We start from the raw sequence: 21,603 nt of genomic DNA, 5'->3' as shown, positions 1-21,603 counted from the left end.
GTGGCAACAAGGCGCTTCTTAAAGGGCCACGCGCCTGTTCGCGCCGCACAGCGTTAGTGAGCCCTGTGTTGCCATATCCTCTACAATGACGCACAACCAGCTGCTCTTCCTTAACTTAATACACCACGGGAGGTGTGTGTGGTGTGGGGTGTTGATGCGAGACTACTGTGTTGTCTATCTATCTATCTATCTATCTATCTATCTATCTATCTATCTATCTATCTATCAAAGGTATCTGAAGTGAACCCTATATTATCAGCACTGCAGGCATGGTCAGAGCTTGCAAACTTTCGAAACATGTAAACAAATTTAGATATACATTAATCCCCCGTTTATCGCGGTGGTTATGTTCCAAAACCGCCTGCGATAAATGAAAAACCACGATAAACGGATGCCACCCCAAAAATTGCATTTTATGTATACAGTACAGTACTGTATTAACATTTTACCTTATTTTATAATTAATAATTATATTTTTATTAATAAATTCCATTATTTCAACATAAAACAAGAGTGACTAAAAATATTATCGTTTACTGCTGATGTTATTTGCTGCTTTTAGATTTAGTGTTTTTTTTTACCCCATTTTAAAAGATTCCATCACTATGTCATGGGGCATCTGTTGACAACGAATTTTGTTATCGATTATTATCGATATTATCGATTATTTTTATCAATTATTTGTTGCAGCCATAGTTATTTTTAGAGGACAGTAAATCTGTACTGATTTACAAGATGTACAATGACTAGTCTAAAATTATATTTAATTTAAATTGTATTAATATATTAATATGATGTGAGGTCCAGTTACCAGCGTGACACTTAAACACGTAGTAGTAATAGCTACTTTTTACTTAAATACATGTTAGAGTCCAAACTGGTTTACTTTATCTTGAGTAAAAAAAAGTGTTCAACTTTTACCAGAGTCTTTTAAAACCTTATTCTGCTTGAGTGAAGGATGTTTGCCATCTCAGTTGGGGAAACAATTTCAAGTACTGATGCTTCACTTTGTTTAAATGTGTTTATATCACGCGGATCTGGCAACCTCTGTGGCAGATGAAAAGAGGACCACAGGTCTTCTTACCAACTCGGATATTTGTTGTATATATTTAGATTTGTAGTTTTTATATATACTTTTATATCGCAAACTATAACAATCCATAAAATATTTCGCACCAGAAACCATACTTCAGCTTTCTATGTCATCCCAGATGCCGTGTAATCCCTCTTATACGAATAGTGCAAAATAATTCATTCTAATAAAATATAATTCCGATAAAGTTTGTATCACATAAAAAAAAGGAGTGTAAATTATCTCTCACGCATCGCTCTTTAAGTCTGAATAATTAATTCGGTGACAAATAAATAATTAAAAACCTTAACGCTATAACAACTACAGGGGAAAAAACGGTACGAGCTCACACGGTTGCCAAATCACACGGAGGGATTTTCTGGTTTTCCGGCTTGTTAACCAATCAGAGTTCAGGTACCGCCTCTTCCGGTGTGTCCTGCGTTGAGTCTGTTATAATATTCCACAGGGATGAGTGTAAATTGATGGCGCTGTTATAGAGAGCAACTGCGGATGCTGAAGTCCTGCGCACTCGCTTAATAATGTAAGATGTACTTTTATTTTGCATTTTATTAAGGTTCATTTAGTTTTTTGGGGGAGGGGGAATTATTCGGTATATCTTATAAGATTAACCCCGTCGTGTGTGTTAAAACGAGAATATAAATAAATTTAAAAAATGCGCATAAATTTGCGTTATTAAGCACAAAACTATTGTTTCTGTGTGTATTAAGTTACCAATGCGCGTGTTGCTCTTCTTGTAGGCTTTTCTTATACATGCAAATATTAATACAGACAAATGTCTTAGGATTGTGCCAAATAAATATTTATACAGTAATGTTTATTTATATTTACATTTTTTTAAAGATATAAAAATAAACTTATGGGGAAATTAAATAGTCATGAGTCAGGTAAATGTTTATTACTATGTTATAAAGCAATACACTTTTGAACAGGAAAATAAACCCATTTTGATTACTGAGGATTTGAATGTAAAGGTACTGAGGTGAAGGATCATTATGTCAATGGAAGGTGTGTGTGTGTGTGTGTGTGTGTGTGTGTGTTAACCTCAGTTGGATCAGCTCTCTGCGCCATGCCGTTCTCCTTGTTCTGGGCTGTAGATGTGTACGGGGCGGTGTACAGCCTGTGTACCACTAGGGGGCGCTGGCAGAAATGCAAGGAGACTCAGCTGGAGCTGAAACGCGTAGCTGCCTCTAAACTGTGCTGCTGGGCCATCGGCTTTGACCAGCAGGTTTACATCAACGTGCTCCCCAGTGAAGTGGCTATACGTCATCAGGAGGAGACTTATGAAAACCAGGTAAGTGACAGTGCAGCGTAGATCAGCTGGCGTAACATGACCATGGTGATTTTTACAACTGGGAAAATTTGTAATGTGTGTCTGGATGAATGTCTTGCAGAGATGGAACCCAGTTGAGGGATACACAGACACACTGTTGCTTACAGATCGCTGGTCGTGGACAGACGAGTTTGGAACAAAGCCTCAGCCACTACACAGCTTTCACCTGCCTTCTGAGAACTGGGAGTGGGAAGGAGACTGGTACGTGGATGATGAGAGCTGTGGCAGGGAGTCCACGTCTACCGGGGTAAGTGCTAAAATAAATGCATCAAATTCTGAAAGATAATGCAAGACAGGACAGACTAAAACTGCATAAATGGCATAACACATTTAACAGTAAAAGATTTAAGCGGACCCTCTTCCATGATAGGATCACAACACTGTAATACAACTATTCAATTATTAATTTTGTGTACAAATATGGCAGGTGAGACAGATATGGACATGAATTGAATAGCATTAATTTTGTTAAAAACAAAATGATAATTTACTTATAACTCCACAATTCACACTGGATTACATTTTATGGAGCATTTTATTTCTCAAACAGTCCAAAGTCTGGTTTTACTACTTGATTTAACCAGACATTATTCATGCTTGTTTGTAGATTAAAAAACAACATCCTGTAAAAAAAAAAAACCCTTTATTGTGACCGACAAATTTAAACGAAATTGATTTAAATTTATTTGATCAGAGTTTATTGCTACACCTAGTTAACAATAACTGTAACAACAATCTCAATAGCAGTTAATGATGAACTCTTATTCTTTAATTGCACAATTCATATCTATAACAAACTCACTTAAAGGCCCTGAAAGCCCTCAAAACTCCACCCAGATGTTGGAGTAGAGTATCTATTCTTTTAAAGAATCTGTTTTAATAACATTTCTGTGTGATCCTGCAGGGCTGGGAATATGCTGTGGACTTCCCCACTACCTTCACTAAAGAGAAGAAGTGGAACTCATGTGTGCGGCGCAGACGATGGCTTCGTTACAGGAGATATAAAGCATTGGGACAATGGGCCAAGGTACCGTCAGGGATATGAGAGTTAATCAGGGCTATTAATAATATATAATAATAATAAGGCATATGCAAACATTTAAAGGTTCATTTAATAATGATATACACTCTATTTACTATAAACATCATTCTGAGCACAGTGAATTTCAGTGAGATCTTTGGGTCACATGACTTGTGTGGCTTATAGTGCCTTATCAGTGATAGGAATCAGTGACCGGTTGAGTAGGGTATTATTCAGAGAAATAACACTATGGCTAAAGATATCTCAGCATGATGTTATCTTGCCGTGTGTGTTTGGTGTTCTCAGGGCGATGAGAAGTATTGTGATGGAGAGTGAGTTTATTTTTTGGTTTTATTAGATTGGAGAACATATTCTACATGTTTTTTGAGTCTCCAGAATGTCTTTGATTTCACCCCAAATTAAATTTCATATTGTCTGCCACTCTTCAAGCTCAGCACTGTGGAGTGTCTGGGTGTATGCTGGTTCAGTAAACACCATCTCCTGTCTGATCTCTGCATCTCCCCAGCTCCTTCAAAGTTACTCTTGGCCTTATTGCATGATTCTCTGCCTAATGAACTCTGCAGAAGTAGAAGCAGAAATGTCATGGGCTTTTATTTTCTCATTAATTGATATAATGGTGCTCCATAGTATGTTTCAAGGTTGATATATATTTTTATAACACAACCTTGTCTCTCTCTTTCTGTGTGTGTGTGTGTGTGTGTGTGTGTGTGTGTGTGTGTGTGTGTGTGTGTTTGTGTGCGTACATGCTGGTGTAGGTGCCTTTAGACAAGGGTCGGCCTCCTCCAGAGCCCTTCTCTGATATTAGCTGTGGAGGCTGGGACATGGGTGAAAAAACAGAGACTCACGTTTCCCTGTGGGCCGTGTCCCAGCAAGGAAAGGTAGGACCTTTAAATTCTTAATGAAGAACTGACGTGGAAATTCTGATCAACTTCTCAGACATTACTAAAAGAAATTGGGGGCTTGCATTATGCAGTTTAGACACATGGATATAAATATTTAAAAACTTAAATATCTTATTATATTGTATAGTAGAAAAAAGCTCAAATAGAGAACATTCACAGAATCACAGATTAAACGTTTAATCTTGAAATTCAATGGTAAATATTATGTTTTTGTAGCTACATTGTGCAATAGATTTTTTCCCCTGATATTAAAGCAATGGGTGTAAACGCTAGGAAATATTAAAATAAGGCAAATATTTGTCCACTAGAGGTCAGTGCAACGCTGATGTTTTTTTTTTGTTTTAAGCATTACACAATCTGAATTATTATATAATCCTGCAGAAATATTAAGAATGCAACATCTTTGTGTCTCTGTCTGTGCCCCGTGCTCAGGTGTGGTTCCGTTCAGGCATTCATCAGCAGAATCCAGAGGGGACAGTGTGGGATAATGTCCCTGTCCCTGATTCCACAGAGGTGGCCCAGATAAGTGCTGGTCCTGGAGACCTGCTGTGGGCCGTGCTGTGGGACGGACAGCTTCTGGCCAGGACAGGCATTCACAAGCACTGCCCGAAAGGTCAGTATCTGAAACTATGTGCGGTTCTTACTTTACAATGTGGTTCAAAGTAAGAACACAGCTAGAACACAGGTATTTCTGCATCAATGATTACACACAGTGATGTAACTGAAGTTGCTCTGTCCAGGTGCATCATGGGTGATAGTGGATCCTCCAAGTAATACCAAGGCTGTCCATGTAGCAGTGGGGGTCGGTGTGGTCTGGGCAATCACCAAGGACAAAAAAGTAAGGGTTCGTCAAACCTATGTGGCAGGAAGCAGTGTAGTTTTGAGAAACATTATCCTTGGCAGTTCACCGATTATGTTAAATTATTCTCAAATTACATTTAGATATTTATAGTGCAGCACTAGTGCTCTGTATTAATAATAGATATATATGAATGCTACAGAATATGCTGGGTATGGTGGATTGAGACAACAAGTCAAGTCAAGAAGCTTTTATTGTCATTTCAACCATATATAGCTGACGCAGTACACAGTGAAATGAAACAATGTTCCTCCAGAACCCTGGTGCTACATGATAAGAAAAAAAAATGACACTGGCTACGCTGAGTAGAAGCAACTGTGGACTGATACACAAATGCACAAAACTTATATAAGCAGCTATATACAGCCATTTTCACCAAGAAAACCACAATGTTTTCTATTCTTGCACTATATGCTATACTATATTTATCCATCCGAGGCAAAAAAAAAAAGTCTTTGTAGTGTTAAAAAGTGCTGATAGCAGAGACTGTTGTCTTCTAAAAATGTATTTATTTTTTTTTTTTTCATAAATCTGCTCATAGAAATCCTTAACAATCATGCATTTTCTTTGTTATATCACAGTTACTTTTTTGGGTTTTATTAGCTGGTATAATATCAGATAAAATATGCAAATACAGATGAATATGGTGCGAATATATTTTCAGATACATTGAGTAATATTTATGTTTATAGTGTAATGTTGATTAATAGCATGGCTCATTTTGGATAACCAATCAAGATGTTTAAACCCTGTACATTATTTGTTAAATCAAAATATACCTCTACATACCTGTATCATAGGTATGGTTCAGAAGAGGTGTGAACTCCCACAATGCCACTGGCCTTGGCTGGATCGCTGTTGGTGGGGAGATGACGATGATCAGTGTGGCGCCCAGTGACCAGGTGAGACACAGCAGGGTGCTAGAAATAGAGCAGGGCAGAGGATGTTACAGCCCAGCGATTACATTTCTTTTGCCATACATCAGTGCCTTGAAAGACACACAAGGATGCACTCAAGGTCAAAACTGCAGCTTATATGACTGGTATACTGTAAGAGAGTACACAGTCTCAGGTTTATATGCTGGGGAATTTTCCACCGCTCAGTATAACCCAGGAGCCACTGAACTGACTTTTCTGATTTGAGACGCTGAACTGACTGTTCTGAACTGAGCCACTGAGCTCAGCGTGCTTCGAAATTATGTTGCACTTGGCCTGCACACAACATACAATATTCACGTGCTACTTCTCATTTAAACAAATGACTTCTCGTCCCTTGAGCATGCAATGTTTTCATATTGAAATTTTAATGCCATCTATGACACAGTACATTATATACAGAATATGAATGATTATTCAATCCCAAGCTTCATAGTCATAAACTATTCGACAATGTTTTAGTTTGATCTAAAACATTATAAAGCGTTAGTGGTGTGTAGTACGTAGTGCATAAAAAAAGAGCAGAAAAATTTTTCTTCAATCTATATGCCACTGTTTATTCTTTATGAATTTCTTATTTTTGAAAAGTGTTTAAATTGTGCATTTTAGTTCTCTTTTATGTCTAAGATTGCGTTGACGTATTATATTTCATTCTTAATGTCAGGGTTAGGGGTTAGGCTAATATACAATGTATTCTTATTATTTTACTATCGTTTACCTAACTAGAGGCTACTATACGTCTCATAAGAACACTTGAATTCATCAGGGGTAGACAGGTTACATCAGTTTATCAAAGAAGTATAGTAACAGTCAGCATCATGGTGTGCTTTAGTGGGAATGCTGTAATTATGTAGTGATATTCTGATTTAATGGCTCTGCTCTAAATCTTTAATCCATGTTGATGCAGACTGTCACATCTACTGGAACTGTGAGGAGAGGGGCAGAGGCAGGGGCAGGTCTAATTACACCAGCATTCTCACATGCAGAATTATGTGTCATTAGATCCTCTGACCAACATGTACACTCAGAGCTACAGACAGGGCATGTAACTCATACACATATACACACAAACAGTCCAGTCGTCCAGCTCACACCCTCACACACCTCCTGCCAGACTCGCATTTCTCTGGGGGTAATTCTTTGGTCCTTGCTAGCGATGCAAACCCCATCCTTGTCCTTCTTTACCTATCTCTGTTTCTGTCTCTCTCTGTCTGTAACCCAAAGCCCATGCTTGGCTGCTCTGCTTGGTGCACACAGCTTATCCCAGCCAAATATATACTCCTCCTATACTCTCAAGCCTGGACAGCCATATGGGAGCATATCTAATTTGGGTTTGGCTGCCACGCCGCATGCTCATATTTCACATTTTATTCCCAGCAGCTTTGGCAATGGTCTGGGCTCACACAGAGATTTCATATCTTTTCTACTTTAATTTTGGTTAATTGGACAATATGTTGTGTGAGAGCTGAGTCAGCAGGCACAAATCTTAGATGAAGACTTCAAGAGGCGTAAACATAAATATACACAGCATATCCTTTTCTATATTATCTTAAACTTAAAATCATCATAATCTATTACATTTATATTGAGACTCAAATGTATTACAATTTATATTTACCAGACACCAAGTTGTGATCTTGTGTATTTTGTCCTGTGTATTTGATCTTCCCATTACATGGCAAAAAAATACATCCTGACAAACTGATTTACTGAATGTTATTGGTTAGTGTGTGGTGCTTAATGACTTATGTCATCGCAGATCTCTACTCCTGTTAGGGAATACTTTCTCAAAACTTTCGACTAAATCTCCACACTCCTTCAACGTGAGCCGAATTTGTGATTGGAATAATTGGATCAATTACTCCAATAATTGAATGGAATAATTGGCTAATCCACATAATTAAGGCCTGTTAAATAATGACTTAATAATTCATTCTAATAATAAAGTTTATATTTCCTTATAATCTTTCCTGAATTCAATGTATTAGTATGCATTAGTGTTTCCTGGCAATGATTTTGCTGGTATAACACATTGCAGGTATGGGGGATTGGCAGCGAGGATAGGAATCTATATTTCCGCCATGGCGTAACCCCCACTGAGGTTACAGGAAGCGCCTGGATCCCTGTGCGTGCCCACATGGACAACAGTCATACCACCAAGGCCAGGTAAAGTAAACCCCCCACACACACTTTCACAGTGCTGTTGTTCACCAGCAGATGGCACCATTCAGATATATTCAGACTGCAAGTTAGAGGCTTGCACAGCATTGTGCTTTTTTTTAAGCTCCTACTCCTCCCTGAAGGAATTCTGACCGAACCTGCACAGTCCTATTACCAATCCATGCCACCCCAACTGTTTATATTGACCTGCAATATGTTCTAATAATATATTAGAAATTATATAAAAAAAGAACAGCGACCATAATCAGGTTAATGCATTTAGCGAAGATGAATTAATAAACTCTTATTTCACATCTGGTGCGGTCCATTAATGTAAATAAACTTTTTTTAACTTTTTTATTTATTTTTATTTTTTTACTTTGTCCTGCAAATTTCATATCAGATCACCTTCTGCCCACACTAGAGTAAACAACATTTTTGATTTCAGTTCGAAAGCACTCCAGTGTTCCCAGTATATATTCTTTATGGTGTTACATAGCTCTGATTCCCTCATTCTCCCTGTTTTGTTCTGCACAGTGACGTTTGCCTCGTCACTGCTGAAATTGCCGTGCCTACCCAGGGTTCTGTGTTAGGCTGTGGTGACTTGGACAACACAAATGTTCCCAAAATCGACAGCCTTGTATCAACCCTGGTGACAGAACAGCACTCTCCTTTGCCTGAAGTAAATCAGGAGAAGGCAGGAGAGGCCGGGATGCCTTGCCAGAATTCTGAGCTCCTCTGTATCCAACCAAAAAGCAGCGAGTTGCCATGGATTAGTGTGGATCTGGCAGAAATGAAAACCCCGTCAGCCAACGTGGCAGAGAAAGCTGTGGCTGTGTATCCCATGGAGCTGTGTCAAGCCACAAAGCAGAAGGAGCGACCGCAATGGGCATGGATCGCTGCAGGACAATGCGAGATAGATTCCAACACGAACTTCAGCTGGCTGGAAATGGCAGGTAAAAAAAAAAAAAGTAATATCATAATTAGCATGTTAATCATGTATATAATCATTAAACATACCACTATGTGATTTCATTTATTTTAAACTGTTGATTATCATATTTATGTGTGTCTAGGTGTGTAATAATCAAACCATTTCAAAGAAACCCTAAAAAGGATTTTTTTTCTGTTGAAATGTTTTTTTGTCTGCTTTCTCCTTTCCAGATCCATCCATCACTCCTGCTCTTGGCATTGCCGGTGCCCAGGGCCTGTTGTCAGACAAAACAGGGCTAGAAAATGACAACACTATGGAGAGGGTAAACACAACACACAGCTATGATTTTAGTTTAAACATACAGTGGAACCCGGTTATGTCGATGTCCTAGGGGGTCGCCAAAAAGCATCGAGGTAACCGATGATTGAGATAAACGAAAATCAAAATGGCGGCAATATATTAACGTGCTTGAAATTTCTTTATGTACATGATGTGCGTTATTAAATGAGAATGTGCATGCACGTGTTTTTGAAGGTTTTTTTTTTACACAACAGCGTTGCTGCGATTTGTTTGATGAAGGCATGCTATAAAAATACATGCAGTACATGTTTATCTGTCAGGAATCCACCTGCCACGCCCCCTTCGGCCCCCTTCAGCGTGTCAGGTGCTTTCTCGGCCGCTTTCTCTGAAGCTCCCGGCTCGTTTATCATCATCACCAGCTCCTATTTATACTTCCACACTCTCACTGTCCGTTATTGTTGGTATATGTTGGTTCACGGCAGTCATTGTTATCGCTCATGCGTATCCCGGTACGTGCCTTCCCACCGGCACTCTCTCAACGGCTGCTCTTTTCTTTCCAAAGCGCACCGCGGATTCCCCCCCGATCCTGCCGGTGTTCATTCTATGATTTTGGATGGTCATCACACGTTCCGCGCCGCCAAGCGCGGCTTTCGCCTCCCGTGCATCGCAGAACATTTAACAACAAAAGGCATATGTGCACTAACTAACAGCAGAGATTAACCAGTATTCAATACAACACCTGTAGCAGCTGTAAGGTTTGATTTTTCCGCCACTTCCGCGAGTTCTTCTGCGGCTGCACCGAGATAACCGACGTTAAATGGCAAATTTTTTCCCCCTTGTGCTCGAGATTAGGGTTCGGCGACATAAAAAAGTCGACATAACCGATAAAAAATGCTTAGAAAAAGCGAGAATTTGGCGGTTCCACTTCAAAAACGTCGACTTAATAGGGTTGTCGAGGTAACCGAGGGCGAGATAACCAGGTTCCACTGTAGTTCCTTTAGACTCTAGTAGTAAGCTGATACAATTGTAATAGAGTTTGTGTGTCAGTCTGTCAGTGTAAAGAAAACAAACATGTGCTGGTGGAGGGACTGGCAGCCTCATCGAATGGAGGAGGTGTGTGTGACCCTGGAGCAGGTCAGAGGTGTTGGAGTTCCCCACGATGACATAGTCTACATTTACTATACACACAACCAGGAAAGGAAGGTGAGCTCTGCACAATCTGTCTCTCATAGCAAGCTTTAACATGAGTTGGGAAAGGACTTTAAATATACTTTAAAAAAACATTAAATAATGAAACCTTCGGCATTCAGCAGACCTTTATTTGTGTGCACTGACAACTGTCATGTAGTAAACAAGTTTTCTGTTTTTTTGTTAATTGCTTTGAAGTGTCAAAATATTTGCTGAGTGCCATGTGTAGGCATTTTACAGACAAATCAACTCAAACTCCAATTTTATTCGTCACATACACATTCATACAGAGTACGACATGTAGTGAAATGGTTTTTACAACTGTCCAACATGTAGACATGAAAAATAGAAATACAATATAAAGCAAAAAAAAGAATAAAATAATGTAAAAAAATTATATACAGTGAGGAAAATAAGTATTTGAACACCCTGCTATTTTGCAAGTTCTCCCACTTAGAAATCATGAAGGGGTCTGAAATTGTCATTGTAGGTGCATGTCCACTGTGAGAGACATAATCAAAAAAAAAAATCCAGAAATCACAATGTATGATTTTTTAACTATTTATTTGTATGATACAGCTGCAAATAAGTATTTGAACACCTGAGAAAGTCAATGTTAATATTTGGTACAGTAGCTTTTGTTTGCAATTACAGAGGTCAAACGTTTCCTGTAGTTTTTCACCAGGTTTGCACACACTGCAGGAGGGATTTTGGCCCACTCCTTCACACAGATCTTCTCTAGATCAGTCAGGTTTCTGGCCTGTCGCTGAGAAACACAGAGTTTGATCTCCCTCCAAAGATTCTCTATTGGGTTTAGGTCTGGAGACTGGCTAGGCCACGCCAGAACCTTGATATGCTTCTTACAGAGCCACTCCTTGGTTATCTCTAACTGAGAGAAGGAGGTTGTTCCCCAAAATCTCGCAATACATGGCCCTAGTCATCCTCTCCTTAATACAGTGCAGTCACCCTGTCCCATGTGCAGAAAAACACCCCCAAAGCATGATGCTGCCACCCCCATGCTTCACAGTAGGGATGGTGTTCTTGGGATGGTACTCATCATTCTTCTACCTCCAAACACGTTTAGTGGAATTCTGACCCAAAAGTTCTATTTTGGTCTCATCTGACCACATGACTTTCTCCCATGACTCCTCTGGATCATCCAAATGGTCATTGGCAAACTTAAGACGTGCCTGGACATGTGCTGGTTTAAGCAGGGGAACCTTCCGTGCCATGCATGATTTCAAACCATGACGTCTTAGTGTATTACCAACAGTAACCTTGGAAACGGTGGTCCCAGCTCTTTTCAGGTCATTGACCAGCTCCTCCCGTGTAGTTCTGGGCTGATTTCCAACCTTCCTTAGGATCATTGAGACCCCACGAGGTGAGATCTTGCATGGAGCCCCAGTCCGAGGGAGATTGACAGTCATGTTTAGCTTCTTCCATTTTCTAATTATTGCTCCAACAGTGGACCTTTTTTCACCAAGCTGCTTGGCAATTTCCCTGTAGCTCTTTCCAGCCTTGTGGAGGTGTACAATTTTGTCTCTAGTGTCTTTGGACAGCTCTTTGGTCTTACCCATGTTATGAGTTGGATTCTTAATGATTGTATGGGGTGGACAGGTGTCTTTATGCAGCTAACGACCTCAAACAGGTGCATCTAATTTAGGATAATAAATGTAGTGGAGGTGGACATTTTAAAGGCAGACTAACAGGTCTTTGAGGGTCAGAATTCTAGCTGATAGACAGGTGTTTAAATACTTATTTGCAGCTGTATCATAAAAATAAATAGTTTAAAAATCATATATCTGCATTTTTTTTTTTTTAGATTATGTCTCTCACAGTGGACATGCACCTACGATGACAATTTCAGACCCCTCCATGATTTCTTAGTGGGAGAACTAAGGTCTAAGTCGGACTATAAGCTGCTACTTTTTCCCCATGTTTTGAACCCCGCCGCTTAAACAACGAAGCAGCTTATTTATGAATTTTTCCTGGGTTTTTCCCAGTTTCACAAACTTCAAGCCAAAAAACCGAACCCCATAACATTAGACCAATGAAATTTCCTAACGGAAACGAAGAACCTCACCTGTGTTCTGAGCTGCACGGCATCGGGAGAAAAAAACCTTTTTTTTAAACGCACGATGATACCAAAAGATAAACTCCCAAGAGAAATAGTTGTGAAAGGAAGGAGGAAGACAGTGAACAATGACTTTCTTGGTCGGCTACTGTTTAGATACAAGCCGTTGTAACGCGTTGAGTCCAGGTAAAGGGAGAGCTCGCTAACTCCAGTTGCAACAGAAATCATATAAGCACAGACAGGTTTCCAAAACTCGTGCTTTTTTTTTTTTCTTGGCAACAGCGTTACGGGTTAGTCAAAGAAACTTAGAAATGAGCATCATAAAATAATAAGGACATAATCACACATGCAGTAACACTGGAAAAATGCGGCGGCAGCCTATTCCCAAAATACCACTATGCTCCTAAAGGAAGCGCAACATATTTCACCCGTTACACTGTGTAACAGACACTGTCTTTCGTTAAAGCCTGTGTAAAGTTCATTAGTTTCAGCGTAGAGGCTTATAGACAGGTGCGGCTTATTTATGTTCAAAATAAAAATATTTGTAAAATTCAGTGGGTGCGGCTTATAGTCCGGAAATGACGGTATGTGTATTTTTTTACATTTCAGTAAATCTTGGTTTATTTCATTCATGTTAATAAGTAAATAATTTAATCATCTCTGCTATAACTCATGTAAGCATGTAACATCATATTGCACTGGCAAAATACAATCAGAAGACAAAAGTCTTACACATGGTCATGCATTTTGTGATCTAATGTGTTCAAGCAATTTATTTTTGTTTTTGTGATCTCTAATTTCGTGGCTCAGTATCTGTATGCTGTGATGGAGGAAGTCACAGCTCTCGTTCCAGTACACTGGGAATCCATGTACGCGCTGGCTATTTATACAGCTGAGAGAACAAGGCAAAGGTGGCCTATTCTACTATCTACAGATTCCCAACAAGACATGGAGAGCTGGGTAATTCCACCACAATCTCAAATACTCACCCCGAGATAAGTAGTAAGCTCGGTAGTTTATTTTGAGTGTTAGCAGACAGCAAATCAGATGTGAATGTCACCTAATAGCTGCTGCTGTAACCATAAAGACTGTGCTGTGCTCATCTAAGAACTCGTGACCACAGTGTACTCATACTTACCATCCTTTTAAAACAATACTGCTTCACACAGGTGTTACATAGTAATGTTATGTAAATGTTGGTTCTTGCCAGGGTTCTTCCGTCACCTTAGTGGGTTTTTTCTTGGAGTATCACCTCTGGGATCTGTAACTATATCTCTGCTTCTTTGACAATATGGTTTAAAGAGCTATACAACTGAAAATGTATTCTTTTCATTCATAAAATGCAGCAGTCATAATGCACAGCTTGTATCGTTACACATGACACTCTTAGAGCTGCCTCGTAGTCATAGCTGGAGTGAATTGTTAGTAATAAAATTGTATTATCTGGATATGTAAAGTCATTATTAAGATGTGTGTTCATTTTCTGCAGCTGTCTCTGTTGAATGAGTCTTGCTGTAAGTCCAGAGTGCTCCAGTCCCCTCCATCCAAACAAGCCCTGTGGGCTGTTACCACCAAAGGGGATATCATGGTGCATGAGCCTTCACCCTGCTTAGAAGCTCCAGCTCAGTATTTACCCTGTGATCAGATGTAAGACCCGCTTGTCTATTCCTCTCTTTGTTCTGCATACATCACTGTCCTTCTGGCTTCAGTTGCTTGCTGCATGATAACACCATAACGGAGCCTCTCCTAACACTACTACTTTGCATGCTTTTCAGTTTTCAATTGTTTTCTAGATAGCTTCCTTCTATGAACTTGCTTGGCATGGCATGATAGTGCTTGTGTATTTGTCTGTATGTATGTGTATATGGGCTCAGGTTTTGGCGGCAGGTCCCTGGCCACCTGCGCTCGGTGGAATCTAACAGTCTGGGTGTGGTCTGGGGCATCGGCTATGATCACACCGCCTGGGTCTTCACAAGGGGCCACGGTGAAACCCGAGCTCAGGGTAAAACTTCAATATACACCAAGCATGATAGAGTTAGAGCTACTATCCAGCCTCGCTTGAGCTTGCCTCAGTGTGTCATTTTTTCATCAGGTGCCTGTTAACCCCATCTGCACAACCACTGTCCTGCTAATCCCTTTTGATATGTTCGAATCAATTTTTACCAGATAACCAAACGAATCAACAAACAATGACCGACATCAGGAACGTTTACATCTTTGAGAACCAGCGCTGGAATCCTGTCACAGGATACACAAATAAGTAAGTCAGACATCATACTTCTGTGATTTTTTTCAGGCCTCTGGGGCATTTTTTCTGTGCTGATCGACTCTCTCCTGCCTCGTGAATTCCTCAGGGGTCTACCTACAGACCGATACATGTGGAGTGATGCCCTTGGACTGAAGGAGTGCACTAAGGAGAGCACCAAACCCCCCTCCCCTGAGTGGAAATGGGTTGGTACATGCATTACATGTTGTTTATGTAATTGAGCTATGTATCTCTCCTTCTTGATATGATCTGATATATTACAAGGTAGACTTGACATTTCTACTCGTTTCTTTCTACCCACCACGTCTGCAGAGCTTGAGTTACTACCACAATTGAGAGACTATTCGAAATTTGAGCATGTTTCTGTATTAGGGGTCTCGCACTTTGAGCGCAGTGTCACTGTGGATACTCACTCCGTTCCGAAAGCACATTCTGTATTGCGCATGTGCAAAAACTCAGATTTCGTTTTGCAGATGTGCCAAATCGCTGCCATTTCCTGTCATCAACATTTTTACAACAGTCTAGCGCTATGGGGATTCTTTTGCGTTTTTATGTACAGCTTCAAGAATTTCTCTTAAAGGGAGAAAATCGTGACGATTTCACATATCGAGGGAGTAAATGAATAGAAGACACTTATATACACATCTTTATTACCCAAATGGGGTCTAACAAATGTTAACTATCTCTATTCATTCAATTTTATTAAATCTATTTCATTTGCACCAATTTAATAAATTATTCAATTTAATGAATGTAATGTGTATTGTATTAATTTGATTTATTCTATTTTATTTGTATATACTTTATTTTTTATTTAAACCTTCTTTTTCTTCTTCCGGCTTCTCCCATTAGGGGTCGCCACAGTGGATCATCCTTCCCTTTACATCCCTCTATATCCTACTGCCTCTTACACCCCAACTACCTGCATGTTTTCCCTCCCCACATCCATAAACCTCCTTCTTGGCCTTCCTCTTCTCCTCCTTTCTGGTGGCTTCATCCTCAGCATTCTCCTACCGATATACCCCATGTCCCTCCTCTGCACATGTCCAAACCATCTCAATCTTGCCTCCCTCACCTTGTCCCAAAACGTCCTACGTGCGCTGTCCCTCTAATAAACTCATTTCTAATCCTGTCCATCCTCGTCACTCCCAACAAAAACCTCAATATCTTTAGCTCTGCTACCTCCAGCCTTTTACTTAATGCCACTGTCTCTAAACCATACAACATCTCATGTCTCACTACAGTCCTATAAACTTTCCTTTCACTCTCGCAGATACTCTTCTATCACATTATTTTTTATTTAAACCAAGCAGGCAATTTATTTTAAATTGTTTTGAAAATGTGAACACAATTTTGTGCTTCCCCCTTACTATACCGAAATTAAACCGAACTTACTAAACTAACTTACTAAACAACTTAAGAACCGGGGTATGTTTTGAACCATGACTTTGGTGTACCGTTACACCCCTACACTGTACTAACAATAAATTCTTACCAAAATACAGATGATTTTTTCTTTATGCTCATGATAGAGCACAGCTGGCCATTCAGCACTCGTGCTCTTGTTATGACTCTCTGCAGGTGTCAGACTGGGTTATTGACTACAGCACTCCAGGAGGGACAGATAAAGAAGGCTGGCAATATGCTGCAGATTTCCCAGTGTAGGTCTTTATTTTATGAGCACAACATTACTACCGGCTGTAAAGTATTATCTCACTCTAATCAGAGCTGTATTTCTTATATTTTTATACAGGACCTTTCATGGTTATAAGACCATTAAGGACTTTGTTAGACGAAGGCGATGGGTCAGGTAAAGATTTTTATATTTAACCATTTGTTTTGTATATAGTAATACTGTAATCTTTTACAATATAATACAATAATTGTTTCTTTAATGGCTAAAAAAGGTGCATTTTAAATGGAGCTTGAAAAATAAAAAAAAATCAGCCTGGTGTATAATATGAGCACATCATCTTTCTTCACAGGAAGTGTGAAATTACTTTAAGGGGGCCCTGGCAGAAAGTCCCACCCATCCCTCTTATTGATGTCACCATCCTGCCTTGTCTGGCCAAGAGCAACTTGGAGCAGGTGCCTGTGTGGGCCATCAGCGAGAAAGGAGATGTCCTGTGTCGTCTGGGAGTCACTGCAGAGAACCCAGCTGTGAGAACACACACATTCCTCACAAGCAAAAATGGTTCAGTAACATTCAGATCTGACAATCAAATCTGCACATGCAAATTTCACTTATAGTTTCCTTATTCATTTTGAAATATGAAATGAGCAAAATGCTGAATATTTAATTTGCAAGTAAGTAATCAAAATAAATAATTATTGGTCCTTCACGTGAGTAATAGGTGCATTTGCATAAAAAAGGCAGCACAATGACCTGAATAAGGTCTACAGATAATTTTTTCAGGTTTACTTAAACAGCCCCAATTAAGATACCCTGTAATGTCTGTGTCTTGTCATTGTACTAAATCTGAGCGCTGCATGTAAATATGAGAGTATGTCTGTATAAACGGTGTCAAACCCAATCATAGAGGCGGCCGAAATTAAATACTGGGTCTAAGTAGAGGCCAAACACCGACAAGATAGACAGAATAAAGTGTGAAAATAAAACTTTTTGCTCGTATGCTGATTTGCCTGAGCAGGATGCTTGGCACCTTCTTGGCTGTAAGTTCATTAATTTTTGAGGTTAGGTTCTGTTGGGTTCTGTGCTGTAGCTGTGCTGAGTTTACTCTCAGGATAGAGGGAAGGTGTGTGTGCTTTTGTACATCTTCATAACAGAGAAAAGTTGGAAACACAAAAAAATGTGCTTTCAAACATGCAGCGTGTTCGAGCAGCCTGTAGCTCAGGGAGCTCTTTTTTTTCCCCCAGAGATTTTTTCTGTGAGGGCCACATTATATTTCCTTTTTTTTAATGGGGGGTCGGTCTGTAAGAGGAAATTACATGGGACCGAGTGACTACCACTATTATGATTTTAAATGTATTTATCATGCCTCCTAATGTTAGTTTAGTTTATTATTTTGTTTTTGTACAGACAAATTAGCATTAATTTTAAGGAGAAATATCACCTATTAAAAGAGCATAATTACTATCATAATGACATTTTTTTCATATTCATTGCTATTGAAATCAAACATTTACTTAGGTAAGGCTGCATCAATAACTGAAGGTTGCCCAATTAATCAACCAATAGTTTTTTTAAATGTATACTAGATAAACATAGTTCCATAGTTCCATTCCAACATAGTACTAAACTTTATTCTGAAAATAACCAAATTAAAAAACTGTTCTGAATCATGAAAATGTGTTGAACAAAATAAATATTCATTAATAAGTATAACTATACAATTAATACATTATAAATATAATATAGCACTCTTCCTGCAGCGCGCAGTCTCGCATGTAAAAACCAACAGCACGTGGCAATAGTGATTCGCCTCTAGTGGCCGCTCTCGTAATGACAGCAGACCGGAAAAACTATCAGTGTGGATTATTGGGGCTGGATATAATGGACCTGTGGGCCAGAAGTGCCACGGGGACCATGAGTTTGACGTGTCTGGTCTATATTGTAGGGCAGCTCATGGCTCCATGTTGGCACAGATCAGCCCTTTAAATCCATATCCATTGGAGGAGGACACCAGGTGTGGGCAATTGCCAGGGATGGAGCAGTCTTCTACCGTGGCTCAGTTTCATCCCAAAACCCTGCAGGTGAGATGTAAAGCAAGACCAAGTAAAGTCTTTTGTATTTTATATAAATATGAATTAAATGGGTGTGTTAAAACATTTACACTAATTACACACATTTGGCTGATATGTATTCCAACATGGCAGGATTACAAGATTCAACAGCGCAGTTAAGGGTCTTTCTTGAAGGGGCAGTAATAGCAGCTTGGTATATCAGGATTCTAAAAACCTTCCAATGAGCAGCTAAATGCCTTCAAACCTCAGCTGCCACCAACCCTTTCATGCACTGCTGAAAGTACAGTTTCTGTAAAAGTGTATAGATTTAAAGGGCTTAAATTGGGTGTCAGATACAGTGACCACCATGCTTTGCCTCTAATACTGTTTCATGTTCATAGATAGAAAGGCAGAGCGCACCTGGGCTTGAGGTGTGTCTGGTATTGAGAATGAGAAATAACAGCTTTGTTAATTAATGTTGGCCATTTTGAACTGACCTTTTCAGGCTTTTGCCACAGAGAAGCATCTGTAAGATAAAATTAAATGATGTAAAGTGATTAACACTGTTTTCCAGGCGAGTGTTGGTACCACATCCCCTCTCCTAACAGACAGACTCTTAGACAGGTGTCTGTAGGCCGGACCTCTGTATATGCTGTTGATGAATCCGGTGAGAGGAAACATCATTGATTACAATTTCTCCATATTTTTTTTTACATAAGCTACCTACTAAACTCTGTATAGCCATAAATCGTTACCACATGGAATTACAAAAAAAAAAAAAAAGTCACATTTATTCAACTACCAAAGATGACAGTTGTTGATGTGTATCTGTGTGTGTTTTAACGCAGGGAATCTGTGGTATAGGCAGGGTTTGACCCCTAGTTATCCTCAGGGTTCTGCATGGGAGCTCATCTGTGGTAATATGTGCAAAGTCTCTATCGGGCCACTGGATCAGGTATGAAACCTTAACTTTCTGTAAAGATTTTGGAATAAATTGTAATATGGAATAAAATGATCGTTCGCCTAATCCGGTGTTTCCCCAGTCATTATGTCCATGGTAATGATTTTCTCCAGGTTTGGATCATTGCAGATAAAGTTCCAGGTCACTCGACAGAGAGTTCAGGTACCGTGTGCCACAGGCTGGGGGTGAGGCCCATGCAGCCGAAAGGCTTATCGTGGGACTTTGGAATTGGGGTAAGTTTTCACATTGTTCGTTACACAGACTTAAATCACACTAGCTAAATCAGATCTATTTAAAAATGCTGCACCTTTCCCCTGCACATACATGAGCTCACAGACACCATAATTTGCTAGTGCTGTTGTAAGGGGATAGGGGAGAGAGTACATCATGCTGCCATTTCTCCTTGCAGAGAATCTTACCATGTTGTTAAATATGCAAATGCTCATAATGAAGACTAGATTATGTATGGAATCTACCATCAGAAACAGTAATGTGTTTTAACCAGTGCATTTAACAATGAATAAATTAATTAATGTGCTTTGCAGCTGCAAAAACAGGCAAAGCTCATGTTAATGATGATTAAATTAACACCTTATGACCAATTAAAATGCATTTATTTATTAAAGCCACTTCAGCTTTTTTCCTAAAATGTCCACCTACACAACCCCTCCATAGATTTATTACAATAACAGTTAGATAGAATATTAGGGGCATAATTATCCCAGGCCTCTACTGCGAGAGGTGCAGATTAACAGTGGACGTGTGCTTTCGTTCTGACACAGGGAGGATGGACACACCTGTCAGTTAGAGGAAACTCCACAGAGGCCCAGCGTGCCGTCCCTCCCAGCCCTCAGACCAGCAAGAGGCAGGAGCAGGTGAATGGCAATGATGTGAGGTGTTGGGACTCCTCACTAACCCTCACAATCACCACATCCCACTGCACTCATGCACACAGTCTCTCAGGCATTTATTTTATTTTGCTTGTTGTTAAATAAAGGTTTTCCATCTATTTTTTTCCCTTTTTAGTGATCGTTTTGTTCTGCACATGAACAACATGCACAACGAGGAGCAATTTCACTTCTTACTGGCACATTTTGAGGTGAGAGAAAACCAAAGGACCTGGAGAAAAACAAGAACATGCACAGAAACCAAACTGGTTGCATGGTGCAGTGAGGTCTCAAGAATCCGCTCCTATTTTGGTTTTATGTTCATTATGACCCATTTCTGACCCATTAATCCTTCACACGTTTGACTGTCTTTAAAGTATTTAATGTCCTTTTATACAGCTAGAAAAGGCTCAGTTATACTGCCTACTGCTACTGTCATTGAAACGAATCATTGAGCACTACATTAAATTTATTTCTTAGTTTACTGACTGGGTATAAAAAATAATATTTATGAAGTGTGTATGCTGCTTGGGTTTTTGTTTTTTCCACTAAATAAATAAACACATTTTTGAACCGTTGCTTTCAAGCCCAAAACAGCACAAAGATACTGCAAAAATCTACAGGTCTTTTTTTTTTTTTTCATTTATTTCCATAATAAACAGTGTAATTATTTATAAACATTTCATTCAATTACATTAAGCATGTTCATCAATATGAAGTAAAAATATCACCATTTTTAAAATTTACAAGTTTAAAGACATGACCTGCATCTTCTCAATTATTTTACTCACTTCATACGTAACCATTTCTGATCATGATTAAACTGATATGTCACACTTTAGCTTTAAATTACAAAATGTTACCCTTAGAGCTTTCATCATTCCCAATTTACAGATCAAAAAAAATTAACATTTATATACATCCGTACAGTTTAACATTAAGTTACACTTTCAAGATGTGCAAGATTAAGCAAATGTATATACTGCAG

The 21,603-nt window shown here is 39.3% G+C and overlaps 1 protein-coding gene across 1 annotated transcript; it reads left to right on the top strand.

Annotated features, from left to right (window-relative positions):
• Nucleotides 1-132: 132 nt before the first annotated feature.
• Nucleotides 133-21,126, top strand: tecpr1b (tectonin beta-propeller repeat containing 1b). Its single transcript, XM_046865819.1, has 26 exons — nt 133-1,613; nt 2,140-2,384; nt 2,485-2,670; nt 3,328-3,450; nt 4,221-4,343; nt 4,800-4,980; nt 5,108-5,205; nt 6,027-6,128; nt 8,200-8,327; nt 8,859-9,277; nt 9,486-9,577; nt 10,603-10,758; nt 13,628-13,777; nt 14,307-14,464; nt 14,692-14,819; nt 14,984-15,077; nt 15,172-15,268; nt 16,665-16,744; nt 16,837-16,893; nt 17,069-17,243; nt 18,662-18,797; nt 19,342-19,434; nt 19,616-19,722; nt 19,842-19,961; nt 20,511-20,603; nt 20,755-21,126. Exons 2-26 carry the CDS (start codon nt 2,160-2,162, stop codon nt 20,755-20,757), a joined length of 3,324 nt encoding a protein of 1,107 aa, XP_046721775.1. The 5' UTR covers nt 133-1,613; nt 2,140-2,159; the 3' UTR covers nt 20,758-21,126.
• The last annotated feature ends 477 nt before the right edge of the window (nt 21,127-21,603 follow it).

This window comes from Silurus meridionalis, chromosome 14 (genome assembly GCF_014805685.1).
Source record: "Silurus meridionalis isolate SWU-2019-XX chromosome 14, ASM1480568v1, whole genome shotgun sequence".
NCBI lineage: Eukaryota > Metazoa > Chordata > Actinopteri > Siluriformes > Siluridae > Silurus > Silurus meridionalis.
This window is presented reverse-complemented; position numbering and strand designations above follow the sequence as displayed.